The sequence below is a fragment of the Athene noctua genome, chromosome Z (assembly GCF_965140245.1).
Source record: "Athene noctua chromosome Z, bAthNoc1.hap1.1, whole genome shotgun sequence".
Taxonomy (NCBI): Eukaryota; Metazoa; Chordata; class Aves; order Strigiformes; family Strigidae; genus Athene; species Athene noctua.
This window is the reverse complement of record NC_134077.1, coordinates 34287688-34306169: the sequence shown is the minus strand read 5'-3', so window position 1 is coordinate 34306169 and position 18482 is coordinate 34287688. Positions and strand designations below refer to the sequence as shown.

At 37.4% G+C, this 18482-nt stretch overlaps 1 protein-coding gene across 2 annotated transcripts in view; it reads left to right on the top strand.

The window, feature by feature from the left end:
• The window catches only part of APC (APC regulator of Wnt signaling pathway), an 80535-nt gene that overhangs the window by 31048 nt on the left and 31005 nt on the right, over positions 1–18482 (top strand). For both annotated transcript variants that reach the window (XM_074932424.1, XM_074932423.1), the window contains exons 3-7: positions 1992–2076; positions 3024–3225; positions 9149–9257; positions 10876–10989; positions 14793–14876. In XM_074932424.1, coding sequence (XP_074788525.1) covers positions 1992–2076; positions 3024–3225; positions 9149–9257; positions 10876–10989; positions 14793–14876 — 594 coding nt within the window. The remainder of the gene's footprint in view (positions 1–1991; positions 2077–3023; positions 3226–9148; positions 9258–10875; positions 10990–14792; positions 14877–18482) is intronic.

The following is an 18482-nucleotide window of genomic DNA, read 5'->3' as shown; positions in this document are numbered from 1 at the left end:
CTCCCAAGATCACTCCACATATCCAGATTGCCCTTTTAGGCTGTTAAGTTAGGGCTGCTGTCTGCAAATGTTATCTGCCTTTATGTCAGATAGTGTGGGAGTTCTTCTTTGAAAAACGCCAGATTACTAGTTGGTCTGACTTTGCTGACAAGGCAGATGTAATGTATAGAAATGGCTGGGCCATATGGCTAATGAGGATGCCCTTTAATGTACTTAAAAGCACAAGCACAGTGGAGATGTCTTTCCAAGAGTAGTAATTTTATTACACCAGACTTGATCCTAAAGGTTGTGCCACCATTAAAAGATAATGAAGTAAGAGCAGAACTGTAGATGAATTTGCTGAGGATCCAGCGTGCATACTGTTTCAGGGGATTTTTTTTTTGGTCTAATTCAACCCTGGTCCCATTGAGTGAAAGGAATTTGATTCACACTCCAAGATCACCCTACGGTCTGAACCAGAGTACAGCTGTTGGTCAGATGGGGGTCTGGTATCAGATCGATCCAAACTACAAAGTGAACGTGGACTCACAGCTTGACTCCGTCAGTCAGGCAACATGTAAATTGGGAAACGTGACCTCAACTCCACTTGCAGAGTTATTTCTGCAAAACAGAAGTGTCTGTACTCCAGAATTTCTCTTTCTAGAGTACCAGCATCTAATTATGCGGCGGGCAGCTGCAGTGACTGTCCTGCTACTGTTTGCTCTGAGTCTGGTACTTGGAGGTTATTTCCCCAGAACCCTGTGCAATTCTTTACTCAAAATTCTTCCCTTTCCTTTTTTAATTTTTGATACAAGAAGCAACACTTTAAATATAGAAAGCCTCAGTAGTGTGTCTGCTTAAAGAACCATTAATGTTGACAGTGATGTGGAGATCTTTAAAATTGTCTAAAATTAATTAGGTTTTTGGTCTGAACAGAAAGACACTTCTGGGTGTAGAGTCTAGGTATGAAAAGTATGGAGTACCTTTCATTATTCAGAATTGTTTTAATTTCCTGACTGTTGCTGCTTTTATAAGTATTTTCTCTGCCACAGTATGAAAAATGGTATTTTAAATTCTATTAGGGGCATTTTGCCTTGTGGCCAGTCTTTTCAATTTATTTTTGCTATTGATGTATCTGCCATTATGATATAAAAAAGGCATTCACTAACTTGCATTTAATTTTCTACCTGAATTTAGGCCACTGAGCATTAGGGACCTGGGGGCTTAAAGCCCCCTTTTAGAATAGTAGTCATCATTGTTACTGTGAATCCTTCTGTGCATTAGATGTTCCTTCAGCTGTATAGCTTTATCATATGTAGTTTCAGTGGCATACAGCAATGTTCTTGGCTTTGAAGCTTCGGCTGCATGAAAGAGTCCTAAATCTTTTTTCTGTAGGTGTGGTGGTGGTGGTGGTGGTAGTAGTAGTAGTAATACACAAATCATGTGACACCTTGAAGGGGATCCTAAGTCTTCCCCTCATAGGTGTGGTGGTGGTAGTAGCAGTAGTAGTACTCTCCTTACTGATTTACAGTGGTGCCAAGGCTGCACAGAAAATAAATCCTGTGGATTACTTCTTCTCTGATATCTTTGAGGTTTTAAAAGTGTGGTGTACAAGATACTTCTGTAACTATTAGTTATGTATCCAAATTTTATTTTTACAAGACTGACTTTAGGTAACTAATTTCTCTGTACTTTCATTTCTCCATCTATAAATTAGAAATAATTGGTACTTACTTTGACAAGAACTTTTAAATAAGATGATAGATTGGGATACCAGAGAGGATGAGTTATTCAGGATGTACTTTACATCATAGCAGTGCTTGGAGAAATACTGTAGAATAATATTTGACGGCAATTGAAGTCATGACATTTGATCACTGCTCACATGAAATATAGTTTTACATCAGTGTCTCAGTAGCTGTTACATAAATGTAGTTGAGGGCAGGATAAGCTGTATTTTCCTTGTGGTTTATTATTGTAAGGATATCTTAATTAAGCTTAATTTCTTACAGGAGGTGCTGAAACAACTACAAGGAAGTATTGAAGATGAGGCAATGGCATCTTCTGGACAAATTGACTTACTGGAACGACTTAAAGGTAAATCTGGAATTGTGTTTTAAGTAAGTTCATTTGTTTCTCTTTTTTTTTTTCTTTGGGACAAAATTTTCTAACTCAGCTGCATCTTCTTACCAGTGCTGACTTTGATCATCATGCATAGTCTCAGTGCCTGTTATTTTTGCTAAGCATTTTAAAACACATTCTCAAAAAAAAAAGTTTCTATGCTGCTTTTATGCTTTTGCTTCTGTTGCCCTAGGGCTTCACGTGAATTGCTTTTGATATAACTTGCATTTCATTCAGTTCTTCAGAAAAAATACCTTTGTTTAAGTTAATGATTGATTAGTTCCACCATTTTTCTAAACTTGTTTGCATGCTCTGCCCTCTCCATGTCATGTTACTGGAATTATATCTGTCACGCTGCAAACTGATGCATGCCCCCTTCCCTAGAGCATGGGCTGAAATGTGCATCATCCCAGTATATGAGGTGTGCAAAGCAAGCCCACACCACTGACTCCCTGTATACATCTATTATCCCTACTACTCTACCAGAAATATTGTAGGGGAAGTCTACATTTAAGGGCCCTGTGATGAATGGAATTGTCATCATTTATGTCGCAGTGAAGCGTCTGCAGGATCTCTGATAAAGAAGCTGTTAGGAACTGGGCCACAAGAACAATTCTTATGATATTTATGCAAAACTCTGCCCATTTCTTAAGTCCTCTGGGAAAGAGGCAGGCAGACTCATGTGGGCATACTGTTCTGATTGTCAGGATTGCATTTTGGCCATCTGCTCAGATGACTAGTATTCTACAAATGGACCGTTAAGATTGGTTTTGTTCACATTATGTTCTGTGGATTTCCATGCAAAATGTTTCCGTCAAAAAATCATGGATTTGTTCAGGAAATAAGAAATTAATTTAGAAATAATCTTCTAAATCTGTGCTGCTGAACTTCAGCTATGAAAATGTTTACTCTTTATTATTCAGAACTGAACTTGGAAAGTACCAGTTTTCCTGGAGTGAAGTTACGACCAAAGGTGTCTGTGCGTTCATATGGGAGCCGGGAAGGGTCTGTGTCAAGCCGTTCAGGAGAGTGCAGTCCTGTTCCCATGGGATCGTTTCCAAGAAGAGGATTTATGAATGGAAGCAGAGAAAGCACTGGTTATTTAGAAGAGCTAGAAAAAGAGAGGTAAATGTATTCGTTTATTCATCCAGTATGGATTGACTTCTAATTTTAACATGAAAGTTTACTGACACACCTAGTATTTAGCTATCGTGCATGTGGTTTTGATCACTGGTATATTTATCTTGAGAGATAAGGAAACCAGGAATCTATGTTATATTTAGATGCACACACACACACACAAATCTTAAAGCCGTATGTTTTTCACTGCTTCTTCGTATATGCATTTCATTAATACTCTTTGTTGGTGGGAGTTGTTTTGTTTTGATCAGCAGGTTGTGAGCATCTGAAATATACTTAGAGAGAGGTGTTGGAGCATCCCAAACACCTCTGTATCCCCTCACCACTGTTGATAAGTGCTGAAACTGTAACAATGTGATGGTGCAGTCTCTTTCTCTTTTTTGCAAATGGTTATAACTGCCATAGCTTGTTGATCTGTTATTTACTGTTAGTAGGCATTTACCTAGCGGTTCTAATCTCTCAGCAAAAAATGTCAGCTAAACAAAAAAATTTGCTCTTATCTTCAAGGTGTTATTCCCATCTGATGTTTTGTGTTGACAAAATCATGGAATTTCTTTTCTTGGGAGGTAGTGGTATCCATGTAGTAGGAAGAACATACTTTCAGGGCATAATACAGATTTGTATCACTTTATCAATCACTTACAAAGGAAAAGCAAAGTAAGAGACATGCAGCTGTTTCCACTGAAGACATCTTTGTATCTTAAAATGAACCTTGCTGAAATTCCAGATGTTTTCAGAGGCCCGTCTGTAAGACAGGATTTCCTAAAGATTTGGTCACTGACAGCTGCTTAACGGATGGAATGTCAAGCTAGGGGCTGCAAAACCAAATAAACAGCAACACAGTATTTTTATGCCCAGTAGTCCTTAACAAGCACATTAACAAGTGGAAAAAAATCCACTTTGTAGTCATAGTACAAAAGTTTGGCAGGTAGTAAGTGGTTTGTGGGCAGCCCTTCAGAAACCCCTCCTCTAAAGGGCCTTTTCTGGTGTTCAGTAAAACTGTCAAGAGCTCAAAGGAGTACACTTTTCCTCCAAGGTACTATGTCTAGGCCCCTTTCGTTCTGTCAGTAGAATGAAAGTAACTTCCCATGGGTCCATGCTGCACCTCTTCTAGCAGCCACTCTGTTTTTTCATTTTTCTAGTTAGAATCACTAATCGTATTTGCTCTGTTGCATAATATTTAGATTCCGGAGAAGCTGTATAAGAATATTTAGGAATTTGGGAATCTACCCACTTGTTCATCCCAGTCTTCAAGAATCTAATGTGTCTGTCATTTTCCATCTTAACAGAACAGTGTACTTGTTTGTATTCTTCCAGTGCTGATTTTTACTATGTGTGATACTAAAATATTTAAGTATAGTTAGGACTTTAACTTATGAGTCAAATGAACTCCACGTCGCTTGGAACAAGAAGGATTAGTTTTATAGCAGCTGGAGTTCTTCAAGGTGATTAGCACCACCTGATTTATGATCTGTGATCCTTTCCCACTGTCATGGATTCTAAGGTGATAGTTCTTTGGACGTTTCTCTCGGCAATAAAGACAGCTTAGACAGTGAACTGGTCTTTGTTCCAAATAATGCTGAAAAAAAGGGATAAGGATATTTTTATTTCAAATGAGTTTAGGCAGTGTTACTGTCACAACTGATGGCATAAAGATGCTGTGGAGAAGATGATATCTAAAGGCATGGCCAGATCACATCTGGCTTCATTATTGGTGAAATGATGAATAATCCAAACTGCCCCATTCTTTATGCTGTTTTAGGGGACATGTAGAAATGTGTAGAGCATTGATGTGGACTCTGGGTAGCCAAATGTATCAGAACTTCAGGTGGGGGCTGTACGACCATGCATCTAAAATCACTACAACTTCTGACAGAAAATTAACCACTTATTTTCCTATGCTTTGCGTCTGAACTTCTTTAGAATATTTACTAAGTTTCTGTGCTTCTAAACATGTATGTAAACACGTGTTACTTGCTAATAGAATTTTTTCTGGCACTGTAAACAGACTTTCAAAGAATTCTTGGAACTTGGCAAGCCTCAAAATATTAAAATGATTTAGAAGAAAATAACATTATTTGGAAATCTGCAGCAGGAGAATGTTGCTACTCAGTGTCTTAGCACACTGGCACAATATATGCTGCTCATGGGCAACAGTGTTTGGGCAAGGAGCAAATCATGTATTAACTGTGTGTGAAATTGACAAATTCACAATATGTTTATTAATTAAGTAATTCACTAGATATTAATGTAAACAAGTAAGAAACAAAAAAAACCCGTAAAATTTGGTTTGTGTTGAAAAAATTATTTAGCTTGGCTAAATGTGATCTTCTGAGGGGAAGAAAATTAATCAATTGATTCACTTACCAGAATGATGAAATTGCCTGTTTCTTATTTGCTTAGCTCTCCTCTAATTTCAAAGTCAAAAAAAGAAAAGAGGAAAAAAAGGCAGATATATACTTCTAGGTTGACAATTTAGACTAAATACAGTATTCGTTAAATGTCTCCTGCTTTCTCTCTGGCTGTTTTCAGGTGTATTTGGTAAGACACTGTATCAACAACAAAACTTTTCAGAATATGCAGGTTACATTCTTTGTGGTTTGCCTTTTGCAGTCAGTAATCTCACCTTTGTAAATTTGTAATTTACCAGTAAAGATGACAGTCTTATAATGAATTTTTTATGTGAAAGTGTTTCTATGCCTTGTTTATCCCTTCTGGTTTATGCCACTTCATTTTTTATTTTCTTAATGTTGATTTTCAGCATCTTCTCTGTCTCATGTCTGCTTTCTCCCCCTACTCTTATCTCCCTTTGGCTGACTATACAACTTACGTAAGTCTCTACAGCATCTATCAGCAGTGTTCCATTTTCAAGATGTTATCAGCTATCAATTGAAGTAAAATTATTACTTGTAATTGTAACTTACATAATGCAAGTAGGTTAGCATATAGTTTGTTTCCCTTCTTCCTTTTAACTGGGATTAACATTAACATAATTATGCAAAAAAGATTTCCAAAAGGAGAAACCAGTTTTCTGCATTCATTCAGCTTCATATATTGTTGGGAACTTCAAAAACACTACATTAGAGAAGACTGTCACCATACCGACCCTTCAGAAAAGCAGTTCAAATTGGAAGCTTTTCGTTAACTCATAAAAATAGTGTAAAGTTCCAAAAGATTGCTTCATCTGCTTTGCTGCATTCTTACTGAACCTGACAGTGTATGACAGAGAACAGAATTTTCTCTGATACTGTGAAAGTAAACAATTTTGGGATATAAAAAGAGGGAATAACTGCTGGGTTTTTCCATCTTTTTCTTCCATGATCAGTAAACAGTTCTTCCATCTTAAATGGTCTTCTAACCTCAAGAAGTTCCAGAAGGCTGAGGAGCCATACTTCTAGTTGGTGTAGTATCTGATAGTAATGTGAAGTGCAGGGAACAGTTTATCAGACACATCTACAGAGACCTGCTTCTTATTTTCAGGGCAGTTGAAGTAAAACCTGCTATAGTTGTACCAACCCTTCAGGCTTTGTGCTAAGAGACCCTAAAGACATTGTTGAGACCTAAATTCTCATGGAGCAGTGTTGCCAAACTAGTAATCCCAAATAAAGCATTACTCATAAGCAAAAGTGACACTATTAAATTAAAGGAGTCACCCTCAGGTCATGCATTATGTTGTTTATGGAGCACTGATAGTTCCTAAGTTCTCTTCTGGCTTCTAGCATCCGTTGTGCATGTCAAAGCAGATTGAATGACACAGTGTCTCACAAACTGAATACCCCACATTTTACAAGAGGGTCTTAATCACATGTTCACTTAGCTGAAAGTAAAACTCTAGTTCTTTGGCATCCAGAGGCAGAATTAGTCAGTCCTTTCACATTTGCAAATCCTCATATGGTAAAAATACTTTTTATAAGGATTGCATTAATTGTGCTTCTGCAAATATGATTTCACAAACTGAACACAACTGGTTCATGGGCACCCAGAGTGGTAAAAAGGGAAGCCATGCAGAATGCCTGCATGTGCAGAGGTCAGGCACCCCGGGTATGTCTTAAGAGGATGAGCAGTTGGGAGGCCAAAAAAATTACTTTCTCCACAGGCTTTCCCCAAGCCCCATCTTACTATCTTCTCCTTCAGTCTCTCTAAAGGATTTAAGGAATTCCTGCCAGCCCCATCCTTGTGGCTGAAAAATTACTGTTTTCCTATAATAACTGCTACAGTTACCTGAAACAGTAAGGTAACTGTTGCTTCTTTTCACTGATTTTGATTTTAAACCTGTCTGATGTAAAAGCTGCCCAGTAAATGACTTAATGTGTGGTCCTGGCATTCTTAAAGCAGTTCTGTTTCAACGTAACTGCTGTTTCAACATAACTGTTGAATCAAATCCGGAAATTTATGTAATTCTGTTTATGTTTTAAAACATTCGGCACTCTTAGATGTGTGTATTTTTCAGTCTCTTGCTGATTTCCTGTTTGAACACTAGTCAGGTCACTTGCTGTGGTTATAGCGTATAAATGTTAAGTCATCAAAAGTAATTTGAAACTCTTAAAAGCAGGAACTAAGTCTAACAGATCCTGTAAAACACATATTTTTAAATCCTTTCTTCTACATGAAGTTCTGTCATATGGAAGTTTGATTATGTTCAGCACAAATCATGACTGGGATGCATTATCAAAGTAGTCAGGGGAAATTTGTATTTTTGTTGTATGCTGTGGTTTTGACCCTTAACAACTTACAGTAATTATCCATAATGTGTTTGTGTGCTTTGTAAAAGGTTCATACGGCTGTTGTTCACAAAGTCTATGACCTCAGTTTAGAGAGAGGGGTGCAGAAGTTAAGGGATGGAAAACAGTACCATGAAGACTTGTATGCAACTTTCTGTCTTCTGGATGTGTTGATTTTAGCATTTCCATTAACGGTAGTGAGCAATATTAAAATGTCAGAAGGAAGAAGAGTGCTCACAGAAAACATTTATAAGAAACGGATAAACTTATATTTAAAAACAAAACAAAAAACCCACAGAAAAACCAAGAATTACTTTTCTGTATTCTCCTACTAACCAGGTTTTGCCAGAAAACTTTAATACATATTTTGGAAAATGGTGTAACAGTGTACGCTATGTAACTATATGGATAAAATTCACAGCTATGTAAATGTACTTCATGAAGGACTGATAAAATAATAAGTAAAATTTCTAATACATTTTTTTTCTTTGTAGTCTGCTTATATTAATCTTCCTATCTTTCTCATAGGCTACTCAGGTATGCAGTATGCTTATGATACCCATTTAAAAATGTTTTAAACAGCTGCAAATGCATCCTGTCTGTAACATTTGATGGAAAAGACACTTCCAGAGTATTTTTAATACTCCTAGAAATAGCTTCATTTTATGTGCTGTACCCATCGTTTTGGTATGGGTGACAAAGTTAGTAAGGAGACACTGCAAAAGCAGATGAGATAATTTAATTCAGTAATGTGATTCAGGGATGTATACGCTCCTGTAACATTCACGCCTTTTCTTAAAGGTAGTTTGATGCATTGTACAAAGCATATTGTCTAAAAGAAGCAGGATAGAAGTTAACACACAACTAATAACTGTTTTCTGCTTTCAGAAAATGCCTCTTAGCTTTAGATTTCAAAGTGGGTTTATAGAGAACTGTAGATATTTTTCTCTTTTATAGATGTGAACCTGGTATACAGGAAGCTAGTGACTTGCTTAGCACAAAGGAGTGGGTACGTTTTTTAGCCGAGGCCTGGGAACTGCACCCACCATCTCAAATACCTTCTTAGTGCCCTCTTCAAACCTTGTTTCTCATTTAACCTTTTTTATGGGTATCAATGCCTATTTCTATAGTTACATGTGATAATGAGGTCTTAATAGTGAGACATTTCCCATTTTTGTTTTTAATAGATCTCTTTTACTTGCGGAGCTTGAGAAGGAAGAGAAGGAAAAGGACTGGTATTATGCCCAGCTTCAGAACCTGACTAAAAGGATTGATAGTCTCCCCCTTACTGAAAATGTAAGTACCTTCGTATGCTTGGTCATGTATCTGGTGCTATGATCTCTGTTTAGATGCAACTGTGTGTTTTTTATGATTTGGTGACATTCTCTACTGTCAGTTTAAAACATTTTTTTATTCTCTATGTAAAGCTAACTTAGTCTAAATAATGCATTTTTCCATATATAATTTTACACATTAAAATTCATACCTATCAGTATAAATGTCAATGATAGAGATGATCACTGAAAATGTGATCATGTGTGATTATTGTGACAAATGGATGACATGTCAGTAGGCTGCTTCCTTAAGTCTATTCCCCAGAGGCCTTTTCTCTATCCGTTCTGTTATTTAGCGGATTCTTTTACTTTTGAGGGCAATATTGGCCTAAGAGACAATTTACACAGGAGCTCTTAATTCATAAGAACAGCAAGTGGTGCTATAGCCTATGCAGGTATTGTTGCTCCAAGCTTTTACCTTGGCATCTTGAAACTATTTATAGTAAGTCATCATTATCTGGGATAATGAAGATGTCTGATATCCCAGATAGTACAGGTTTTCCTGTTGTCGGACCTCAGCAACTTGGATAAATTTGCAGTGCATTCTTTCACACATACAGTGTTGGGAAGACCTGGTTCCTCATCTTTAGAGTCATATGTGATCAGGAATCAGCCTCCTGGAAATGGAAGCAAATGGAAACACTTCTGTGACTAGGGAGAAACAGCTGGACTTAAGCAAATCTAACACTGAGTCATGGCTGAGCTTATCAGAGCACCAGAAGGAAAGGGAGAAGGCCTGAAAGGGATCTTGAGGAAGTGCAAGCCATTCCGAAAGACACTGGTAGCTGTATCTGTGTCACTGTATTATCTCTCCAGTTTCATAGGTAATGAATTACCAATTCTTCTTATGATTAGAATGCCTTGACATCTGCACTAAATCTCTCTTGTGGTAATTTATACTCATTGCTACTTACTACAGCCACAATGGCATCACAGATTCCATTTTTTTTAGTAGCATTTTACATCTTTGTAGATGACTGTCTCTTTCTGACTCTCTGAATTGACCTTGCTGAAGTCTTTTGGGAGGTCTGCTCTTGAAGAATCTTGCAAACTGAATAACTGTCCAAAGCCAGTGAAGTGTTTTACTCCTGCCTTAAAAATCTATCAGTTGGAATGTCTTCCCTTAAGCTATGTTGTGGTTCCTGAATGAACACTTGTGGGTTTTATACAGGGTAGTTAAAAATAGATTAGATAACAGTACTATGAATGCCATCACTACGTGCAGTAGTTTGATACCTATGAATATTTTTGAAAACACTGATTCACATGGCTCCAATAACAATTTTGTTGGTATGCTGACACACGTTTGTAGCCAAATGTTCCAGGCTTTCAATGAATGATACCATCTCAATGTTTATCTATTATATTTAGTTATTTGACAAAACTTGCAGGTAGTCTGTTGATTGAACAACATTGTTCTTGTTTTTAATAATGCAGTTGTATTTTAAGGATCTATTATTACATGTTGGTTTTTTATGAAGTTTGGTGTGGAAAAGCAATTGTTCTGCTTGTGTTCAGAGAAATACCTAGTTTGCATAAATGTTATTTACTAAAATGCTTTCTCTGTACTTGAATTTCAGTTCTCCTTGCAAACAGATATGACCAGAAGACAGTTGGAGTATGAGGCAAGGCAAATCAGAGCTGCAATGGAAGAACAACTAGGTACTTGTCAGGACATGGAGAAGCGAGCACAGGTATAGTATTAGAAGGAATGAAAAAAGTTTTCTTGCATTTTTATCAAATTATTGGTAGTTGTATTTTTAAACTGTGTGTAAACACAGTGATACCTTAGAGCAGTTAGGTAACCTTTCAAATACAAAAATAGCAGTCAGAACATAGGAAATAACTACTCAGTAAAAAGTACCCTCTTCTACCTGTTTAAAAGGCAGCTTGTGAATAGGCAGTAGTCAATTTCTTCAAAAGAAAGTATTTTTTTGTGATTATTTGCTTATAATTTATTACCATTTTAGCCTCAAACAAACACTTGTTTGCAACTACTTTATTTTGCGTCTGTTGTGCTGGATTTTTTCATGCTTTTAAGTTTAGAATAAAATACAGCTATTATTGTTAAGTTTCCTTAACCGGAAACCATTTATCAAGGAATAATCTTTGAAAACAAGGTATTCAGGTAAAACGTAATTCACATACATATCTGGAAGTTGTTTGCTCTCACCAAAGAGTTATTTTGCACTCATGATGAGAACATGTACAATTCTGTATGCAAATCAAGTTACATACATTTGGAAGTATAACTCAGAATGTAATTGTGTGGAACCTGTAAATGGAATAATCAGTTGCTTGCTGGTTATAAAAACTATTCCCCACAGTAGCAGAGTGACAATTTGAATTATTTATTTCCCGAGGTGTTAACCAGCCTGGTAAGATAACCTGTTTTTTTATGGTGACTGTTACACAAATAAGTCCTTTCAATAAAAATAGTCTCTTTAGGCTCTATTTTTCTCACTAGGTTTACTCAATACAAAATTTTGTTACATATGAAACATTTCTAGTTAATTTTGTTTCTGATTAGAAAGCTACTTTAAATTTTAAAGTGAGTAATTTAGTAGTACTTTTCAGAAAATTAACATGGTTTTAAGTATTTAGCAAAACAGATATCCTGCAGTTGTCAGGTGTGTACACAAGGACTGTGCAGGGAATTGTCTATATACACATACTCGGATAGACATAGGTTCAATTTGCCTGGATAATAACTGGCTCTGATCTGGAAGCTGTAGGCTGTGTTATCAAGATTTATTAGCAGTGGTGATGCCCTGCATGAATTCAGCTGTACAGCTTGTGTCAGCTAGTCCTGAGTGAAGGCCAAGCAGACTCAGGGTTGTCTGCAGATGTTATTAGCCCTGTTGCAGAAAAAAAGTGTTACAACATCAATACTAGAACTTCTGGGAAAGTTCTCTTGCTGCTAGTAAGCTTAAGATAGAGTAAGGTGAATTAAGCTAAATAGGTAGGCTAGACTGCTGGCCAAATTCTAAATGTACTCAGGCAGAGAATAAATTAATTTTTTCAGAGAAACAATTTGACTGTCGTTATATCATTATGAAAGTAATTACGTTGTCCCTGAAGTAGCTTCTTCCTTGCTTGTTCTTTTTAATCTTTTTTGGGGAAAAAATGCTACCAAGAAGATGTGGACTATATTTTGTTGTTTTCTAAATTAATGTTTGCCCGTGGGTTTATCACAACTGTTTTACTCTATATATATGTATAACACATACTTAGAGAAATTACAGTGTCTATTGTAGTTCTATAAAGATCATAAAATAGGAAGTAACTACTTCTGCATGTGCTTGTGGATTTGACTGGTAATTCCCTTTGGTTTCATTTTACCAAGGACAGGTGCCAAAAGTGTGTAGAATTGGTGTACAAACACATAAGAGCAGATTCTGAATTATTTCACTGCGATGTTTAAATACGCAAAGTGAAATATTCATATTTCACAAGTATGGTGAGCTTGCTACCTTTTCAACTTCTTTCTGCTCTGTATTTATTCCATCTAACTGATTGTGATAATACAATGGAAAATGTAAACTGAAGGGAACAGTTCAGCTTTGTAAAGACTGGCATTGAAGACATCTCTGTATGAAGAGTCCCAAAGATTTTTCTGTGAGAGAGCTGATAATCTGCTGTTGTCCAGGAAGACTTACTGGAGCAGTGAAATCCAAATAATTTGTAACTTTAAATGTTAAGTTACTTTGTCCAACAATTTTATGTTAATAAAGGTGATGAGTAAATATAATAATGAATGGTAATATATTACGAAAAATAGGACTAAAAGGTGATGTTTCTTGTACAGGTTCTAAAACTAAAACCATTGCTGGTTCAGTTGTGTACTTCTGTTCTTTTGTGTTTGCCATTAGTCTCTACCCTTTTGTGGCAAGAAATACATTTTTTTTTCTGCTTATACAGTGTTTGGTACAAAATGTACTCCCGTTCAATAGAATTCCTCAGTTTCCCTGAAAGACAAATAATGAATTAGCAGAAAGAAGAATGATCTGATGTTTAAATCTCTGGACTAAAATTGGGAAGGGTAGATTGAATTCCTGTCCTTTTTGAGGACTCAGTGATACTGGGCAAATCATGCGGTATTTAGGGGTTTTTTCACCTGAACAATATTATTTCCCCATGTTTTAGGTGTGTATGTACAGATATTCAGATTGTCTTGATCCTCTGTATGAAATAAATTGCTGGTTACACAGAAAGAAACTAAGGAAAATTCAAGTAATTCTTAAAGATAATGAGAGACATATTCTGTCAGTCATGCATCATGACACATCACAAAGTTATTTCTAGGAATGTATTTTCATTATTTTGCTAATACTTAAGAATTTCTTGATCCAGGAGCAAAGGAGAGATGAATTACATGTTTGCTTCATGTTATGCAAAAGCTTCTGTGTGTGCAGCTTTCAAATTTTTATTAGCATTTTTTCTGATACTATACTTTACAAATTCAGATCAAATTTATGTTTTAATGTTCATAGCTTTGCATCTCTATGAAATGTTGACGTTTATGATGCTTTTCCCATAGCTGCTTACGATGCATGTTTCAGGAATTCATTCTATTCTAATGCTATTTAATCAGTTCGGTGTTCTGTTCATATCCTAATACTATTGGGCTAATTATTTTCTGTCAAATTTTAAAGTCAAATAATGTTAGTTTATTAAATTATCAAGTTTATACAGGGATATATAACTTCATACACTTACTGTTTCACAGAATCATAATGCATCCTGTGTGTCACAGTACAGCTTGTATGGAGTATATGTATCCTGCAACATTTGTTTTTTTTAACATTCCTTTTACTAACCACAGAACAGTTGCTGTGAGGAATGAGTAGCAATATGACTCTTAAAGACATACAGACATTCAGAGATGTTTATAAAATCCCAGACAAACCAAAGAAGCATTATGTAGTTTTCTTTGTACTTAACCTATTAAATTCTTTAAATTTGTAGTAGAAGAAAATATTCAGAGGCTGTGCATAAGCAAAACTCCCACATCATTATAGTAACTGAATATAATAGAAGTCATTCAGGATTTCATACCTTCAAGACACTCCGCAAATATAAATCTCTCCCAAATCTCTGTAAGGCAAGCAGAATTCTAACATTTGAGATGAAAGTCAAATAGTTTACTAAAGATCTGCACAAAATGTCAGTTTTAGAAACAGGAAAACTGTGCAAGTTAACTAGAGCATTTTTTAATACCTTTATGTGTACTATGTAATGACTTATTATTAAATTTAAATAAAACTTTATTATTAAATGAGTATCAGTTTTATTAAAAACCCAATTACTCACTATGTTTTGAATGTTTGCGATCATGGCTGTGTCTTATTGTGAAGAACACTTGAATTACCACATGCATGAAGTAGCTTTATTGTGTAGTCAGTTGTATTTGCAAAGAACTCTTCATATTGTCGTTCTATACAGTAAGTAAAGGAGTTTTCGAACACAATCAGACATGAAAATGCATTCATTTCAGGTGAGGGTGGCGAGAATTCAACAAATAGAGAAGGATATTCTTCGTATACGACAGCTCCTGCAATCACAAGCAGCTGAAGCAGAGGTTAGTGAACAGTTACTTGCCTTCTTTTAACGATGGTATGTATCTTTTTCTAAAAAAACCCACAGATTATTTGAATAAAGTGGTAAGCAGGCTTACTTCCATCAACCAGTAATGTCACATTTAATCAACTGGTCAATATATGTTGTCTGTTACTTGCTCTCTTACCAGTGGAATACTTGGATTAGTCTTCATGTTAGCTACTATTGCACTGTAATTTCTAATGATTTAGAAGAGTTAAGAGTTTAACTTGCAATTTCAGTAAAAATGCCAATGTACAATGTATTATAAAGGCTGAGTCTTGATTTTAGCAAATAATTATAACAATCAGTTGTACATGCCTTTCTAAATATGAATCTCTGATAAGCACCTTCATGTTTTGCTTGTCTTTTGAGAGAGACAAGATTTTTAAAAGGGTGAATATAACTTCTGTCATATTTTATTACAGAAGCCTGGCATATTTTTAATGTTTAAATATTGGGTCCTGTATTAAGAAATACAAGATAATGTTTCCTGTAAATGAGAAAATCCATAGTGGTAATTGCCATTAGCAAAAACTGTTCTCGTAGTGGAAATTCACTTACAAGGTCAACTCCATTTCTTTTATTGATAAATTAAATATAAATTGTGTGTTGGACCTGAATATTTTATGGTTTTTCTTCACCCAGAATAACTACTGTGAAAGCTCAGAGCAGCATTTGGATTACTAAGAGATGTGGTTTTTTACATTTAAAAAAATTATAGTTTCATAATTCTAGGATTTGGGGGAAAATCTGGTTTTATAAGTGAAACAGACAGTACTGTATATAATCAGTTACCCATTGCTTTTGACATATTAACCAAGCCAGGTGTTTATACATATTGATGAGATCCCTCTGAGCCTTCTCTTCTCCAGGCTGAATAGTCTCAGCTCTCTCAGCCTCTCTGCATATGAGAAGTGCTCTAGTCCCTTAAGCACTGCTGTGGCCCTGCACAGGACTTGCTCCAGTAAGTCCGTATCTTTATTGTACTGAGGGGGCCAGAATGGGACACAGTACTCCTGATGCAGCCTCACCAGCTAAGTAGAGAGGAAGGATTGCCTCCCGCAACCTGCTGGCAACACAATTCTTAGTGCGGCCCAGGATACTGTTGGTGTTTTTGCCACAAGGGTCCATTACTAGCATGTTCAGCTTGTCCACCAGGACTTCCAGGTCCTGTTCTGCCAAGCTGCTTCACAGCTGGGCAGCCCTCTGCATGTACTGGTGCCTGGGGTTGTCCCTCCCCAGGTGCAGGTCTTTGCACTTCCTCTTGCTAAACTGCACGAGCTCCTGTCGGCCCATTTCTCCAGTCTGTCAAGGTCCATCTGAAAGGTGGCTGAACCATCTGGTGTATGATCTTCTCCTCCATGTTTTCTGTGATCTGCAAACTTGGTGAGGGTGCACTGTGTCCCAGCATCCAGATCATTAATGGGATAGTACTGGTCGCAGTATTGACCCCTGGGGGACATTTCTAGTGACTTGTCTCCAACTGTACTTTGTGCTACTGATCACAACCCTCTGGTGCCCAGCTGGTGTTCCACCAGTTTTCAATCCACATCACTGTACACTTATCTAACCCACACATTGTCAGCTTGTCTATGATGACATTATTGGAGATAGTGTCTGAAGGCTTACTAAAGTTGATGTAAAAAGCATCAGCTGCTCTTCCCTCACCTACCAAGCTAGTCACCTTTGCAGAAGGGTCAATCCTGACTTGCCCTTTGTAAAACTGTGTTGACTGTTCCCAGTCACCTTCTTGTCTTTCATTCTTTGGGAAATCTTTCCAGGATTTCCTCTGTCACCTTCAGTCGCCTGCAACTGAGGTGAAGTTGACTAGCCTGTAGTTCCTTTGACCTTCTTTCTCCCTATTGGTGAAGATAGTGACATTTGTTCTCTTCCGTTCTTCAGGACCATCTCTCCCTGATGCCATGACTGTTCAAGAGTGGCTTCACAGTGACATTGTCCCTCTCCCTCAGCACTCACAGGTGCAATCTGTGGGGCCATTAGGACTTATATATGTTCAGTTTGTTTAACTGAACTGTTTTATCCCTAACCTGATCCTCCCCACGAAGGGTAAATCTTCCTTGCTCCAGACTTTTGTTCTAGTCTCAGGGACCTGGATTCCTGAAGGGTAATTTTACTGGTAAAGACTGAGGCAAAGAAGGCATTGAGTGTATCTTGGCCTTTTCTGTGTCCTGTGTCACCAGGTCCCTTTCCCCATTCATCAGAAGGCTCACATTTTCCCTAGTCTTTCCTCTGCTATTTATGTACTTGTGGAGTTCCTTTTTAGTTGCTCTTCACATCCATGCATTATTGGACAGCAACACTTTACTCCTGGGTCACCTGATCCCAGGTATGCCTCTTGTACTCTTCCTTTTAATGCTCAAGTTCAGTTAGGAGCTTGCTCATCCATACAAGCCTCCCACTGCTCTTGCTACTTGTTTCCGTCTTGTTGGGATTTCTTGAGCTCAGAGGAGGTGATCCTTGAATATCAGCCGCCTGCCTGAGATCCCTCTTCTCTGCAGGGCTGTATCCCATGGGATTTTTCCAAGTAGCTAATACCTGAAGAGGCTGAAACCTCCTCTCCTGCAGTGCAGGTCTGTGGTTCTGCTTTTGTCCTTCTCCCTCCTTTTAGGATTCTGAACCCTACCATCTCATAGTAGTGCAGCCAAGGCTACTTCTAACTTCCATGTCTTCAACCTTTTTTGTAAGTATCAGGTCCAGCACAGTACCTCGCCTTGTTGACTGTTCAATAACCCATGTCATGAAGTTGTCATCAGAGCACTCAAGAAATCTCCTAGCATGTTTCATCCTATTATTGCCCCTCCAGCAGGTACCAGGGTGGTGGTTGAAGTTCCCTATGAGAACCGGGACCTGTACACATGAGGCTTCCTCCATATGTTTGGAAAAAGTCTCATCTCTTTCTTTTCCCTGATCAGGAAGTCTTTAGGAGATGTCCACTACAACAGCACCTGCATTGGTCTGCCAGCTAATCTTCACCGATAAGCTCTTGACTGACTCCTGACGCATCTCCAGGCAGAGCTCCATTCACTCTAACTGCTCTCTTGCATAAAGGACAACTCCACCTTCTTGCCTTAGAATCATAAAATCTTTTAGGCTGGAAAAGATCTTTAAGATCATCGAGTCCAACTATAAATCTTACACTGCTAAGTCCCACTAAATCATGTCCTTAAGTGCCACATCTATACGTTTTAAATACTGCCAGGAATGGTGACATAACCACTTCCCTGGGCAGCCTGTTGCAATGCTTAACAATCCTTTTGGGGCAGAAATTTTTCCTAATATCCAATCTAAACCTCCACTGGTACAATTTGAGGTAGTTTCATCTTATTACTTGGGAAAAAGAGACCGACACCCACCTTGCTACAACCTCCTTTCGGTGGTTGTAGAGAACAGTAAGGTCTTCCTTGAGCCTTTGTAAAATGTCTGTATTCTTCAATTGCAGACTTCCAGTCATATGAGCTATCCCACTCTAGCTCCATGATCCCAGTGAGGTTGTAGCCCCATGACTGTACACACTTTAACTTCTCCTGTTTGTTCCTCACACAGTGTGCATTAGTGTAGAGACATG